This window comes from Dendropsophus ebraccatus, chromosome 2 (genome assembly GCF_027789765.1).
Source record: "Dendropsophus ebraccatus isolate aDenEbr1 chromosome 2, aDenEbr1.pat, whole genome shotgun sequence".
NCBI classification, from domain to species: domain Eukaryota; kingdom Metazoa; phylum Chordata; class Amphibia; order Anura; family Hylidae; genus Dendropsophus; species Dendropsophus ebraccatus.
In genome coordinates this window covers 209055680-209072721 of record NC_091455.1, presented here as the reverse complement: position 1 = coordinate 209072721, position 17042 = coordinate 209055680, and the positions used below count along the sequence as shown (strand labels likewise).

General features: G+C 42.6%; 1 protein-coding gene across 4 annotated transcripts in view; it reads right to left on the bottom strand.

Annotated features, from left to right (window-relative positions):
* Window positions 1-17042, bottom strand: part of THSD7A (thrombospondin type 1 domain containing 7A) — a 270999-nt gene that overhangs the window by 92659 nt on the left and 161298 nt on the right. For all 4 annotated transcript variants that reach the window (XM_069959351.1, XM_069959350.1, XM_069959349.1 and 1 more), the window contains 3 exons: window positions 13386-14217; window positions 4956-5201; window positions 2181-2362 (listed from right to left, as the gene is read on the bottom strand). In XM_069959351.1, the coding sequence (XP_069815452.1) occupies window positions 2181-2362; window positions 4956-5201; window positions 13386-14217 (1260 nt within the window). The remainder of the gene's footprint in view (window positions 1-2180; window positions 2363-4955; window positions 5202-13385; window positions 14218-17042) is intronic.

Genomic DNA, 17042 nt, shown 5'->3' with positions numbered 1-17042 from the left:
ATGTCTTTTTAACTCATGCGACCCCTATTTACAAAGCTTTGCTTGGCTAACGGGGGCCACCATAAGGTTACCTGTACCACTTAGCCGCACTACATCTGCACAACACAACTATTTCCAGCTACAGTTTCTATCATCTACATAGATACAACACAATCCCATCAGCACCCCTCTAGTACAATAGGTCAACTGGACACCAAGAGGTTGGGGACCTAACAAGACCCTAAAATCTGCCGTGTAGGTTTGCCTATTGGCACAACTACTGTTTTTGCTTACTTATTTATTATTTTTTTTTATTACATCTCCAGTCGGGGAAAGATGTCCTCCTTTTTACTTTAACCAAAGAAACCCATTTTTGCTATGGAGGAAAAGACTTGGTGCCAGAACCTTATAAATGTATATGGCCAATTTTACCTCGAAATTACTTCAAGGGTTGTTTCATCAAGAAAATCTATCTTTTGACTGAAGACCACCCAATGACCATGCAATCGTGGAAAGTTCAGCAACTCATTGGAAAGCTAACATTGCTGGAGTAAGATATATCTGGCCATATGGTGCTCAGATCATAATGGGTCATATAAAAAATGGACCACCCCATGAGATAACCCCCTTTAAGAAATGCAGCGTTGCCCAAGTATTAGGTTAACCCAACTACAATTCCTGGGTTACTATGAGTGGCTACAGATGTGTAGTTGAAGTAATGAGATTGGCTGGATCAAGCCGTTTGCGACCCACAGAGCTGATGTTGATGACACCTGGAGCCTCATAGGTGATATTGTAAGTACTCTGTATACTGAAATACAGTCAGATGTGTTCAGATCATGACAATGCAGCAGATGGCTCACAGAAGTTGAAATTCCCAAATCTCCGAGCTTCTCTGGAAGTGTCACTCACTGTAGCGGAGAAAGGTAACTACGGAGAGGGAGAGTTGGCCGGGTCACAGCCAGGCAGATTTTTGTATTTCTGAATTTACAATTTTTAACCATTCCGTCTTTGAGTCGGACCCACAAATGGAACAGAAAACCAACAATATTATTGGTTCAAAATATGGTTTGACTAATATATAGGATGGGCATAAGTGGCGGGAAGGAAGGGGATAGGTAAGCCTCAGCCAAGAACTCTAACACCGGCTTACTCTTCCAAGAACAATGGGATCCTTCCCTCTCTCCACCTTCATCTCATGTCGCGGGAGAGTTAAGAGGCTGCCATACAACTTGGACTCTTGGCTGAAACTACCTCCTTTGGGGGGTTCGGCTGACTTTAGTCTAAAGTGTATGGGCACCTTTACTCCAACAGATAGTGGCAGTGTCGGACTGGGGTATCTGGGGCCCACCAGAGGAAATGATCCTGGGGGCCCACCAATGAAGAACCAGTGAGAAAAAACATGTCAGTCAATGTTAGTGCAGGTTCTAAAGCTGGGGGCCCGGTCCTCCGGTGGACCAGTCCAACACTGGATAGTAGTGGAAAGGGCAAGAGACATGTGTGGCCCCCTCTCCAATACGTGGCTTCAGAAGTTGATCAGATGGGCTCTGGGATCCATATATTAATATCTAAAGGAAAGGCTGAAGGAAAAACTGCCAGCAACAGATACAGTATTAAAGGTGTACGGGCACTTTAAGACCAGCACCTTATGGTGACTTTTGCAATGTCAGTGTGTCAGAATTTCGCCATGGTTAGTAGGTCCCCTTCTACCCTATTCTACCTAGTAAAAAACTGAAGGGTTTAAACAAACTTGCTGAAATGTTCAGGTTCGGCAATGTTCTCTAAACCCGAACGCTCAGCATTTGACTCCCTGTGGCTGGAGAAGTTGGATGCCGCCCTAAGATGGCATCCAACATTTCCAGCTTCTGGGAGTGATATGATTGGGCGTTTGAGTTTGGAGAATGTTGCCGAATCTGCACATTTTAGCTTCGGCAACGTTCTCCAAACCCGAATGTTCAGCATTTGAGACGTTGGATACTGCAGCTCCAGCCGTCAGGAGTCAAATAATCGGGCGTTCGGGAGAGCAACGCCAAACCTGAACATTTCGGCAAGTTCGCCAACATTAGTGATGGGAGACCAAGATGGAATGGAGGCCTCCAACAATTTTTTACACAGAGGCCTCCACCAACCCAGTGCGGTTAATGGTTCTAAGGATGAGCTTGACACATTCCTATTCTATTTGATAGATACATTATACGCACCTTCCTTGTCTTTCACTGTATTGAGATATGAAAGGAGATTTTCATTCGCTTGCACACAGTAGATTTCTCGCGTTTGTATTCCACCTCCGCAGAGCGCCGTATGGTTCGCCCTCCTCTTATCCTGTTGATTGAGTAATGGATCGACACGACATTCTGTCCACTCAGTGGATCTCCATGCATACCTGGGTCACAGATCACATGTTACAATAAATACAGACAAAATCCTTATAAGGCTATGTTCACACACAGTATTTTTACTCAAAACCAGGAGTGGATTGAAAACACAGAGAGGCTATGTTCACACTGTTGAAATTGAGTGAATGGCCGTCATTTAATAATTGTTTTAAAATACCAACAAGAATACACCACTTCCTGTAGGACATACAGCAGCTGATAAGTACTGGAAAACTTGACATTTTTTAATAGAAGTAAATTACAATTCTCTGACACTTGCTGGGACCAATTGAGTTGAATTTTTTTTTCTTTTTGGTGAACTACCCCTTTAAAGAGTCACTGTTGCAAGATCTTTTTTTTTTTTCTTTTAAGAAATCAACAGGGGTTGTGATCACAAGCAGATTTGCAATATACTCACTTTTTTTTTTTTTTTAAGTTTTCTATGTTTAAATCAACGTTATACATATGGCCATTAGGTGTGTCCATGTGTGCAGCTGCTGCACGTCCACATTCAGTAGAAGACAATCCTGGGGGTGCTCGCATTGTATGGTCAGCTCTCCTGTCACTCAGCACCAAAACCTCCGTAACCACACAGTGACATTATACTGACTGAATTGTTATATCACAAAGAGCATTGTCTCCTTGTAAGCTGTAGAGCTGATAAAAGAATTAGCAAAAGTTAAGGAGGGAGCATGGACTGCAGTTTGGCTGTATGTATAACATCGATTTAAAGGAGAAGTCTGGTGAAGATTTTTATTAACGTACTGTATTGCCCCCCTAAAATTATACAAATGACCAACAAACACTTATTACGGGAAATGCTTATAAATTGCTTTTTTCCCTGCACTTACTACTGCATCAAGGCTTCACTTCCTGGATAACATGGTGATGTCACTTCCTGGATAACATGGGGATGTCACTTCCTGGATAACATGGGGATGTCACTTCCTGGATTACATGGTGATGTCACTTCCTGGATTACATGGTGATGTCACTTCCTGGATAACATGGTGATGTCACTTCCTGGATAACATGGTGATGTCACTTCCTGGATAACATGGTGATGTCACTTCCTGGATAACATGGTGATGTCACTTCCTGGATAACATGGTGATGTTACTTCCTGGATAACATGGTGATGTCACGAGCCGACTCCCAGAGTTGTGCGGGCTGTGGCTGCTGGAGAGTTTTATAGCAGGGGGACACTGAGGGACACAGGGCACTGGAGGGACTGGTGGGAGTCTGGTCGTGACATCACCATGTTATCCAAGAAGTGACATCACCATGTTATCCAGGAAGTGACCTCACCATGTTATCCAGGAAGTGACCTCACCATGTTATCCAGGAAGTGACCTCACCATGTTATCCAGGAAGTGAAGCCTTGATGTACTAGTAAATACAGGGAAAAAACCAATGTATATTGGGAATTTTTATAACTTTTTTTTTGGGGGGGGGGGGGGGCAACAAAATTTTTGACAGACTTCTCCTTTAAACAAAGAAAACTTAAAAAAAAATTAAAAATAAGAATATTCCAGAACTGCCTGTGATCATAACCCCTGTTGAATTCCTGAAATAAATAAATACAATTCTGTGACAGGTAGATTGTAAACTGAAAAAACCTGTGGAAATTACAATATTTGTGTTTGCAATAATTTATTTCAAACCATCAGTAAAATCCTGCCAGCAGCGGCCACAGATCACCATGTATGTATAAAACAGAATTATTAAGGATCACTTCCATATAAATTTTTTATTCGCCTGCCAAAACTCTGCAGTAAAAGAACGTTTCATCAGTCCTCACCCAGAACACGTGATTCTTAACATTCACTTTCCACTCTCATTTTTTTCCGGGAACAAATTGTTTTTTTTTCCCCCTTTTCAAGTATTAAAGCAGTAGTTCACCATTTTTTTTCTTTTAAATCAACTGGTGCCAGAAAGTGCCAGAGATCTGTGATTTACATCTATTTAACAAAAATCTCAGTATTTATCAGCTGCTGTATGTCCTCGACCAGGACCTTGATTTGAGCCAGGATATACTGTACTTCTTCTAATAAATTTTAAGAATTTTAATTTCAAATTGTAAAAATTTAAATTCAGATTTTATGTTTATTTTTAATTAGCTGGTACTGTGGTAAAAATCTTTTTCTTTCAAATCCTCTGGTTTCAAAAAGTTATATAGATTTTTTTTTACATGTATTTAAAAATCAGCTGCCATATGTCCTGCAGTAAGTGGTGTATTCTTCCCATTCTAACACAGTGCTCTCTGCTGCCACCTCTGTCCATGTCAGGAACTGTCTAGATCAGTAGCATATTCCCATAGAAAACCTCTCCTGCTCTGGACAGCTCCTGAAATGGACAGAGGTGGCAGCAGAGAGCACTGTGTCAGACTGGAAAGAACACACCACTTCCTGCAGGACATACAGCAGCTGATAAGTACTGGAAGACTGGAGATTTTTTTTTAATAGAAGCAAATTACAAATCTCTGGCACTTTCTAGCACCATTTGGTATGAAAGAAAAAATATTTTGGTGGACTACCCATTTAAAATAAATTTACATTTATTAAAAAAAAAAAACTAAATAAAATCACATATCTATCTTACTTGATGCAAGTCTGTAACCCCTCTGCTGCTGGAGTACATGACTCCGTCTCCTCTAACTCTGGACACTCCTTCCCTAAGCCGACGGGCAGCTGTTTCATAGTCCGTTTTCTTGTCCGGTGGCCGCTGGGAGGGGATGAGTTACAGTCCGTGGAGCAGGAACTCCATTCCGACCACTCGGATACCTGACAGTCCTTGTCGACCACACAGGCCTGGAAAGTGATGGGTAACTTCTCCTGCTCACATAGGCTGTAGGTGACAATAAACAATGTTACTATTATATTACATTTTATTATATTAGTTATAGTCACATTTATTTTTGATACATTATCACAACGTTACTTGTATAACATCACAACAGTGGTCACTGCCTCCAACATGTCCGACGCACTCCTCCCCTGCTGCGGCTGCATCTAAGATCAGTTACATCTATATTTGTGATCATTGATGATTCTATTGATAAATGTATGAATATTTCTGTTCTTATGATGATAAAACCTGATTAAATAAGATATATCTGGCCCTATATATTTACCATACAGCAACCACAGTAGAAGCCTCTCCAATCGGGATCCACACATCCAAGTGATGTGAATGGAAAAAGTGTAATACTTTATTTCACCTGCGGTGGCGCTGTGGGAAAACGGACCACTTTCTGTTAAGATCAAAGCTGATCACCGGGATCCCAACAGGAAGGCTCTTCATTATCATCATAATTGTCAAGAGATTCATTTAAAGGGTTTATCCAAAAACAAATCCAAAATGTGAGAAGTAGAGAGAAGGCACTCACCATAAAAAACTTCTTTATTCATCCAAAAATATAAAATCTAGCAGAGCGTGTAGCAGTCGGCGGGGACACCATTCAATCACTGAAAAGTGTAACAGCCGTTTCTTGCGCGCATGCGCACATCATCAGACACAGGGTGTCTGATGATGTGCGCGAGGAACGGGTGTCTGATGATGTGCGCATGCGCGAGAGAAACGGCTGTTACACTTTTCAGTGATTGAATGGTGTCCCTGCTGACTGCAACACGCTCTGCTAGATTTTATATTTTTGGATGAATAAAGAAGTTTGTGTCTGATGATGTGCGAATGCGCGCGAGAAACAGCTGTTGCGATTGAATGGCGTCCCCACCGACTGCTACAAAGAAGTTTTTATGGTGAGTGCCTTCCCTCTACTTCTTACATTTTGGATTTGTATCTTTTGCTCGCTGCAATTCTATGAATGAGCACCGCCAAATATACTGCTGCTGATTATAGTACTTGAACTATATTCACTTTTGTTCGGCTTGGATTAGTTAGTTGCCGGTCTACTGTTTCTCTCTTCTTGTCCATTTATGCAAAAACAGCTACTTTTTGGCAAAAACAGCACCACTCTTGCCCTCAGGTTGGGTGCGGTATTACAACTCAGTTTTCTTCACTTTAATGGAACTAAGCTGCAACACCATATCCAAACTAAAGACAAAGGTGGTGCTGTTTCTGGAAGAAAGAGTTCAAGCCTTTCTTTATGCCTGGATAACTCCTACAACTAGTAGGGAATAGAGATGAGCGAACCGGGTTCGGGTTCGAGTCGATCCGAACCCGAATGTTCGGTATTTGATTAGCGGGGGCTGCTGAAGTTGGATAAAGCTCTAAGGTTGTCTGGAAAACATGGATACAGCCAATGACTATATCCATGATTTCCACATAGCCTTAGGGCTTTATCCAAGTTCAGCAGCCACCGCTAATCAAATGCCGAAAGTTCAGGTTCAGATGGACTCCAGTATGCTCCAGGTTCGCTCATCTCTAGTAGGGAACTATAAAAAGTGGAGAACCCCTTTAACTGCTTTCTGTTTGCTAGAGGTGCTGGACCTCCCATGATCAGTTGTCATTGCTATACTGTACTTGGAAATAGTATTCAATTTTGGAAGGAGAGCCCCACAAACTGGGCTACAGAAGTGATAGAGATTATGTAAAACCCTCCCCAAAGGTATCCACTCCCCGAGAATAGTCTAACAATAGGCTAATCGGGAATTTATTTCTTCGAAAAAGTAACTAACAAAAATGTCAGATATCTACAGTGTAACCAGGAGAATTTCTTGCAACCAGCGCCGCGCTCTACTTTTCTTCTCTCTGTCGGAAAGCCTTGGGGGCTTGTGCCACTTTACTCCACTCTACTGCCAACGTAGATTAGTGTATGAAGGATATGCATGGAAGTAATCCTAGTGTACTACTCCGCAGCTAAACACATTGTTCTACCAAAACCCAACGCCTGTCGTAAGAGGCTAAGAAACAATGGCCTGTCCTTCTTAGAAAGGGCGCTAACCTTCTGTGAGCCAAAGTCAGTATCAGGTGGCCGGAGATTTGTAAAAAGAAGGGAAAGCATTAAGACAATTCCTTATTGGGCTAAAATAATTGTTTCCAGCAAAGTTCCAAGTATCTAAGCTCAATCAGTACAATAGGACATTGGTAGACTTCCACGCCAATGACTTTATACAAGGATTCTAGTGTTGGATTCAATAAAAAAAGTAGCATATTCCATTGGATGTCATAATATTGAGTATGGTAGAGAGTATAGTAGAGAGTGACCACTATATGTAGAGTATGGAGTGACCACTATATGTTAGAGCATGGAGTGACCACTATATGGTAGAGCATGGAGTGACCACTATATGGTAGAGCATGGAGTGACCACTATATGGTAGAGCATGGAGTGACCACTATATGGTAGAGCATGGAGTGACCACCACATGGTAGAACATGGAGTGACCACTATATGGTAGAGCATGGAGTGATCACTATATGGTAGAGCATGGAGTGATCACTATATGATAGAGCATGGAGTGATCACTATATGGTAGAGCATGGAGTGACCACTATATGGTAGAGCATGGAGTGACCACTATTTGGTAGAGCATGGAGTGACCACTATATGGTAGAACATGGAGTGACCACCATATGGTAGAACATGGAGTGACAACTATATGGTAGAGCATGGAGTGAAAACTATATGGTAGAGCATGGATTGATCACTATATGGTAGAGCATGGAGGGAACACTATATGGTAGGGCATGGAGTGACAACTATATGGTAGAGCATGGAGTGAAAACTATATGGTAGAGCATGGAGTGACCACTATATGGTAGAGCATGGAGTGACCACTATATGGTAGAGTATGGAGTGACCACTATATGGTAGAGCATGGAGTGACCACTATGTGGTAGAGCATGGAGTGACCACTATATGGTAGAGCATGGATTGATCACTATATGGTAGAGCATGGATTGATCACTATATGGTAGAGCATGGAGGGAACACTATATGGTAGGGCATGGAGTGACAACTATATGGTAGAACATGGAGTGACAACTATATGGTAGAGCATGAAGTGAAAACTATATGGTAGAGCATGGAGTGACCACTATATGGTAGAGCATGGAGTGACCACTATATGGTAGAACATGGAGTGACAACTATTTGGTAGAGCATGGAGTGACCACTATGTGGTAGAGCATGGAGTGACCACTATATGGTAGAGCATGGATTGATCACTATATGGTAGAGCATGGATTGATCACTAAATGGTAGAGCATGGAGGGAACACTATATGGTAGGGCATGGAGTGACAACTATATGGTAGAGCATGGAGTGAAAACTATATGGTAGAGCATGGAGTGACCACTATATGGTAGAGCATGGAGGGAACACTATATGGTAGGGCATGGAGTGACAACTATATGGTAGAGCATGGAGTGAAAACTATATGGTAGAGCATGGAGTGACCACTATATGGTAGAGCATGGAGGGAACACTATATGGTAGAGCATGGAGTGACCACTATGTGGTAGAGCATGGAATAACCACCTTATACCCGAGTATTAAGTGGCACCACAAACCTATATTGAGCTGTAGAGATTCCTATTCCTTGATTACTATAAAAAAAAAAGTTGTGTATAGCACCCAGAGATCTCCTAAGACTCTCTACAACTATATCCCAGGTAACCCTAACCTAACCATAAAGCCTAAATAACATTAAAAGTTTGGGATTTGCCAAGATCTTAAACTTTTGGAATATTTAGAACAAATGTAATTTGTTCTGAACCATTTTGCTCCCCTGTAGTTATTTGTACATCATTCCATCATATTTGTTCTGGTTAGCCGCACTGGCAGATAAGACACTGAAGCACTGACCCATAATGATCAATGGTTACAAAAAGTTGCCCAACCCCGTTCGTAGTGTCAGAGTTACTGTACACCATAAAGTCTTTTCAAACTTTTAAAAAAAAGTCTGGAAGCTTCTGTGTAGTGGGGGTCAGTTGGTGGTGGAGGCCCCCGCGGTAACTAACCCTTTGGCCCTCCCTCATCTCTGGCCCTGAGAGCAAAACACACAGATCTTTGCTACAATTGTAACAAGGATATTGTTGCTGATGGCTTTTTAAGTTGGTGGCAACAAATGTCACGGCAAGCGGAGAAGGCATCTGCCATGGCTAGAATCAAGCTTGGGGGGAGGTCAACTTCACTACTGATTATAATGACTCCATTCATGCTTCATAGGACGAGCACCGCGGCCGTGTCCTCAGAGTGAACTCTTCACCTAAGTACCAGCAATAAGGAATGATGAGACCATCAGATCCGAGCCGACCGCACAACATAAAGCCTGCAGCCCCGCTGTGTAGCGCCCGTGACATTTACATACGGGAGGCGCCTTCACTTTAAATTTGTTGTGGCAAAAAGATTTACTGTAAAATGTTATTGAACCTTTTGTTATTTGGATATAAAACATTCTGCAAATTTGTAGTTATTACTCGAAATGCAGTCAAGATATGTTATGTTCTTTGCTCCATTCAGAGCTGCTGCATTTGCAACTCAACTGGTTGCAGAGCTTGGATATCCCAGCAGTTCCTGCTTGTTCAGGGCCTGGAAATTGTTTCAGGTTGGGGGTAATAACTTGTGGTTGAGTGCCGAATACTTCTATTCAGTTCCATCAGACAGGCAAAGGCCTATGTAGAGCCATAGTTGACCCCATCGTCACTCTCAATAGTTAAGGAGAACATAGGCCAATTTTGCTCTCTTTACGGGCACATTAGGGTAGCTGCCCTTAGAGACTTCAACACCATTGTTCTCTGTGTGAATGAAGAGGTTATGCCCCATTCACATGCTATGGAATGGCTGTTGATAGCCACGTAGTGGTCTTCCCTATCTCTGGCAGTCCTATGGTTAGAGAAGGGAGCGGCAATGTGCATGCTTGACTGCTGGTCCACAGATACGGCATCCCTGTTCTGGTGATAGGTGGGGGTCCCGGTGCTCAGACGCCCACCAAACACCCCTCACCTTACCCTTTTAATTGATGGTATACTATTAAGTGTCAATCTTGGGATGACCCCTTTAACATGCTTGGTCTGACACCGCAGGCAATATAGGAGAGCTAGGTATAACTTATCAACTGGATAGGGGATAGAATTCTGATTGTTGGTGGGGTGACTGCTCGGACCCCCACTGACCACAAGAATGGAAGGAAACTGCCCCCAAATGTTTGAAGCACAGTGGGAATGCGCAGCCAGGGGTCCATTCAACTCTCTATAAATGGATCACTGGTCACACAGGTGCACTGCACTCCATGCCTTTGGAGGGGCAATTTTTCTCCACTCTGATGCTTGGTGGTGGTGGTGGTGGGGGGGGTCCCATCTTCTGTGGATAGGGGATAACTTTTGGAGATGGGAATACGCTTTTAAAAGGTAGGAACTGCAAGCGAACCTTAAAGGGCATTCCAGGAAAAATTCACTTTCCCCTATCCTGTGGATAGGGGAAAAGTAGGAGATCGTGGGGGGTCCAACCTCAATTCTGATATTAATAGAGCCCAGGGTATGGCGAGTGACCCACAGCTCTATTACTTTCTATAGAGCCAGCAGAAAGAGCCGAGTACAGCACTCTAACAGTGTACTCTGCTCTTTTCGTCACTTCATAGGAATGCTGCAGAGCTGCAGATCATGTGTCGTACTGATGAGCTAATCGGTGGGGGTACAGAGGTTGACCCCCCGCAATCTCCTACTTTTAAATTTTTCCTGGAATTCCCCTTTAAGCACACTTGGGTTAATTTGAACCCAAACACTCTGCATTGGATTACCGGTGGCTGAAGAAGTTGGATGTAGCCCTACGGAGTCCTGAAAAACATGGATACGACCTATGTCCTAAATATATGTCCATATTTTCCAGGCAACCTTAGGACTGCATCCAACTTGTCCAACCAGTAATCGAATGCCAAGAGTTTGGGTTTGGACCTGGGCACGCTGGAGGTTCCCTCATCTCTACTAATATTGCTTTATAAGGACCTTCTGGCAATAAATTATAAGACACACAGTAATGTACAAGCGTATATGGGCAGATCCTGTATTAGACCAGTATACACCAGATATCCATTGTATATCTCGTAGCCTAGACTCGTTCCTTACACCACTGCTCGAGGCTTGTGTGCCATGAAGCATCAGCCAGTTATAATCTGATTAATGATACTAATAATTTGCTACTTCACAGTCCCCTAAGTGATGATAATCCATCCGGATATGCCGAACCATTTACTAATTGTTGGGTAATTACACGTGATGGGAGATCTATTAGGGGAATTCGTCCTTCTGCGGTTTATCCTTCAGCCACTTTCACTTAGACATCAACAATTTTCCACACTGAGAATAAAGGGGAATAATTCCCTGAACGGATATTAGCTCGGGAATGAAAACCCGGCTGAAGGAATTATCATCAAGGACATATAGTGCAAATGGACTTCCATAGTATGTAAATGAGGGGCTCACATCGGCTTCTATAGTATCTATCTATCTAAAATCCATTATCAATGACATTGTATTGATTTCTGAAGTGCTTTAGCATATCAGTCATTTGGCCGGGATGAGGGGATACATGACACCAGTCAATGAACAGGGGTTCCGGTAACCTTGTCATTCTAGAGGCCATTGAGCGCTCACCGTCCTGCCAATAACTTGTCATACAGATGTCACCACCTAAGTCCCTGTCCTGACGATACTTCCCTTTAAATCCGCTCATTTTCCGGTCAGATATTGGATATTACATCAGTATAAGGATCGGACAGTTTGTAGGTTAATCCAAGGAGAGAATAATCGATCCCCAGCCAGGCGGATCCATTACTACTACTACATTGATATCATCAGAACCCCATTGTTCTTGTTGTACTTCCCAGGCCCTATACAGATCAGTCCCAATATCATGGACAGCTTTCATCTTCAGGCACCCCGATGATACTATAATAGAATGATTGATGCATCTCACAGAGATGGAGATGGAAACCAATTTGCAGAACGTTGGCCAATTCCAGTTGTTAGAAGCCTACTGTTTCTTTCTATAGAAGACGTACATCCTACCAGAAAAATTGTTCTATACATGGCCAAGTCAGGGTCATTACTCTCCATGACTTTCTTTATCAATATATTTGTACTTTTGGTTTAGATTTCAATACTAGACATCAGCAAAACGAATCTTACAAACTGAGATTCATTCTGACAGGTTTGTAAAGATGGCGGACGCACAATTTAATACACATACAAAACTGAAAAAAAAAATGTTATTCTCCATGTTTCCCCGATGTCCTCCCCTAGGTCTCCGGTGTCTCCTCCTGATCGTAGCTTCCTTCAGCCCACTCAGCCAATCACTGACTGAGAGGGGACACCGCCACTGCCAGTGATTGGCTAAGCGGGCTTTCACACCTTGAGACAAGAGTGACCGCTCGATCAAAGATTCACTGGCCTGGGCACTGTCCCATCTCAGTAAGTGTGACAACTGCCCAGCCAATCCCTAAATGAATGAGACAGGTCAGCGCAGTGGCCAGTGATTGGCTGGGTGGGCTGTCACTCTTGTCTTGGGAGGGACAGCCTGCTCAGCCAATTACTGGCCGTGTCGCTAGCCTATGTTAGGGCATATTGCAACATCCCATATTTTACAGGCTCTACGGACGGGTAAGCCATGTAGTTGAATGTTTCCACGCCCAGCATGATGCATCAATATCATGCCGGGAGTGGGGAAACTATGAATCTCTGCGGCACTGTAGTGCTGCAGCGATTCAAACAGTTTCCCCACTCCCGGCATGATATTGATACAGCATGCTGGGTGGGAAAACATTCCATTACGTGGCTTCTCCGTCCAAAGGGCCCATAAAATATGGGATGTGGCAATAAACCCTTAGACAGTCAGTGATTGGCTAAATGGGCCTTTGGCAGCTCTGGAGGGCACTAGAGTCCAGACAGGTAAGTATTAATGAGCGAACATTGTGAACCACACTAAAACCTGCAATCGTTTAGCCATTTTCATTTGGTTCATTTAATGTTTGGTTTGGACAAACTCAAACGTTACTTCAAAATTGTCAAACCTGCCGAACCGAACCTTTGAAAAGTTGGCTCATCTCTAGTCAATGCAGTTACACAATTTACCTCAAGGCCGCCGTTTTCCCGTTCTTGTGCATGCAGGTCACCAGTCGTGTCTGATACCCGATTTGTATATCCCAGTATCGGTTTTCCTGTCGATTTTTCCTGTTGCGGTTCCTCTTTTTCTTTATCAGCTCTCTAGCCTCAGGGTCCTTTACTGCCTTCTCTCTCTCTTTCGCGCGTTCCCTGTTTTTTCCCCTCTTCCCGGCTTGTCTCACATGTCTAGATAAAGGTATTGAGCAAAAACTCCAAGGTCCAACGTTCAGGCTGTACATGCTTTCTTCTCCTTCGCATGGAGGACCCTGACAAACCTGAAATTCTGTTAGGTTGGGGCAACCCGAGCCACCGAACTGCGGAATGGCCACCACGTAGCGTGTTCTGTGTTTTAATCCATTGCCGCATGTTTTGGAGCATTCCGACCAAGGAGAAAAATCCGATACCATACAATCCTGAGGACAGGGGATAAGGCAACCTTGTTCAAGTCGGGGTTTAGGTTCGAAGTATTGACATATACTGTCATCTGCCTCTGTTCCAGTGGCTTTCTGTAGACAGACGACCTCTCTCGTTTGAATTCCTTCTTCACCTTGTGTGCATTCTGTTGGTTTCTCTGGTATCCTTGACGTAACTGGTGTACACTGGTTCCAACTGCCCAATTGCCAGTCATAGAGTTCTTTATGCCAGTCACAAACTCTAAAACAGTTTTGCTGGTTTTCGGGTCTCTCTGTCTGTTTACAGTTTGTGGGGAGAGTCGTCCACCCTTCAGTGTGTGCGCACCACACCGTCCTCGTCTGGATGCCTCCTGGTCCACATTCATCTCCCATGCACCTTCCCCATGGTCCTAAAACAAGAAACAAAGATGAGTTCAAAGAGCAATGGAAGGGATTATATACAACAATATAGCTACTATAATACTGCCCATATATACAAGAATATAACTACTATAATACTGCTCCCTATATACAAGAATATAACTACTATAATACTGCTCCCTATATACAAGAATATAACTACTATAATACTGCTCCTATATACAGGAATATAACTACTATAATACTGCTCCTATATACAGGAATATAACTACTATAATACTGCTCCCTATATACAAGAATATAACTACTATAATACTGCTCCTATATACAAGAATATAACTACTATAATACTGCTCCTATATACAGGAATATAACTACTATAATACTGCTCCTATATACAAGAATATAACTACTATAATACTGCTCCTATATACAGGAATATAACTACTATAATGCTGCTCCTATATACAAGAGTATAACTACTATAATACTGCTCCTATATACAAGAATATAACTACTATAATGCTGCTCCTATATACAAGAGTATAACTGCAATAATACTGCTCCTATATACAGGAATATAACTACTATAATGCTGCTCCTATATACAAGAATATAACTCCTATAATACTGCCCCTATATACAAGAATATAAGTACTATAATACTGCCCCTATATACAAGAATATAACTACTATAATACTGCTCCTATATACAAGAATATAAGTACTATAATACTGTTCCTATATACAAGAGTATAATTACTATAATACTGCTCCTATATACAGGAATATAACTACTATAATACTGCCCCCTATATACAAGAATATAACTACTATAATACTGCTCCTATATACAGGAATATAACTACTATAATACTGCCCCTATATAAAAGAATATAACTACTATAATACTGCCCCTATACAAGAATATAACTACTATAATACTGCTCCTATATACAGGAATATAACTACTATAATACTGCTCCTATGTACAAGAATATAACTACTATAATACTGCTCATATGTACAGGAATAAAGCAGTGATCCTATGTAGAAGTAATTGTCTTATGTTCTCCATGCTGTGCAGTACTGTTAGTGTATTGTGGACTCATGTAGAATAATACTCTGCTCCCCCTGTGTATTTCCTATGTATATAGCGGTGCGGCAGTAAGTTGTACTGTGTATGTTTTATGTCCCGGCGTTCAGTGTAGCCAGCTGGGGAAGATAGATTAATCCCATAAAAACTCCTTTAGCATTCTGGGCTGATTACATTTAAATCTTAGCTTCATAGACTTTCGTGGCACCTACAAAATAAATATATGGAAAATACAAATGCAATTTACTTTCTATTCCGGGAAGATTACACCTTGGCTTTATCTCTTATCGACCTCTCGCATATAACAAGATCACAGTTGCATTATCCACACTCTCCTACGAGGAGGCTCGGAGAATTGCAGACGCTTCTGTGTGAGAACACCAGCCGAGACCAGACACAAACCCCCTAAATGACATACTTAGAGGAGAAACCAACAATCTAATCCCAACTCGGCAAACATGGCCGCATTCGGGGGCAGGAAACACATTTCGGCCCGGTCTTATCACCGGCCGGCACCTTGGGTGAAACCTTCTAATTATTATTGTTACTTTCAGGTAGACGGAAGATTCTCAGCTGCAAAACGCAGCATAAAAGACCAAATCCTCCACCGGTGTCGGGATAATGGAGGACGGGAAGTTCGCGGATAATTGGGATTTCATACGCCGAGAGAAGTCAATTAAATTATACAGATGAATGTGAACATGCCGGGTCGTCGTCAGGTTAAGCTCGAAAGGGATCGTGTTGTGTTGAAATTAGAAAAGGAGTAAAAAAAAAAAGTCATGGTGCAGGATGGAAATGTGGCTCCGGAGAAGCTGACTTCAACTCTACAGAGATGGCTAGTCCCATAGAAGCAAAGCTTGGACATGATGGTGGCCAGTTGACCAATGAATGGACAGCAGTGGCTAGCTGTCACTAAAGGAGAAATGTGGCATTACATGGTGTCCATTCACTTGAATCGGTGACTAGAGATAAGAGGACCTAATATTCAAATCTGAGGGTCGTTCCAAACTTTGCAAAAGGTTTGGTAGTGATACAGAATTTTTGCAAAGTTTAGAATTAGCTTGTAAAGATGGCGGCCACACTTTGAAAAAAACAACAACAAAGAAAAAAGACATGTTCAATTGTCTGTGTTCCCCAGGTGTCCTCCTTTTCCAGTCTCTCTAGTTGCCTCCAGCTCGCTCAGCCAATCACTGACTGACACAGGAGAGTGCTGTGGAGAGTGATTGGCTGAGCGGGCTGTTACTCTTGTCTCGATAGTGACAGCTGTGGCGCTGGCTGTGGTGCTGTCCTGTACTAGTCAGTCAATAATTGGCTAAGCTGGATGTTGGCAGCTGCAGAGGACACCAGAGACTGGAGAAGAGGACACTAGAGGAGCATGGACAGACAGATAATGAACTTCACTAAAACAGCTCAACAGCTACATGGTTGTATGAAGAGAGAGAGAGACATTTATTTGTAGTCACGCTTTCCGATTGGGAATATCCTTCTAAAAGGTCGAGCCCGGTCAAAAACCCTAAAGGAGCTATCCATGGATGCAATATCCTTCGGATAGTTTACTTGAATGGGACCAAACTGTAATACCAGGCGTCTCCAGTACCGAAAGAACAAAGCTGTGGCTGGTAATAGGTTAGTCTATCTATGTCCAGAGATATGGAGCCACCTTGAAAGCGAAAACCGAAAGCTAGAAGATGGATGTGTTGCACCCAGGATCTGCTCTGCTTCTCTATGGGATGGAATAGGGCATGGCACCGGATCATT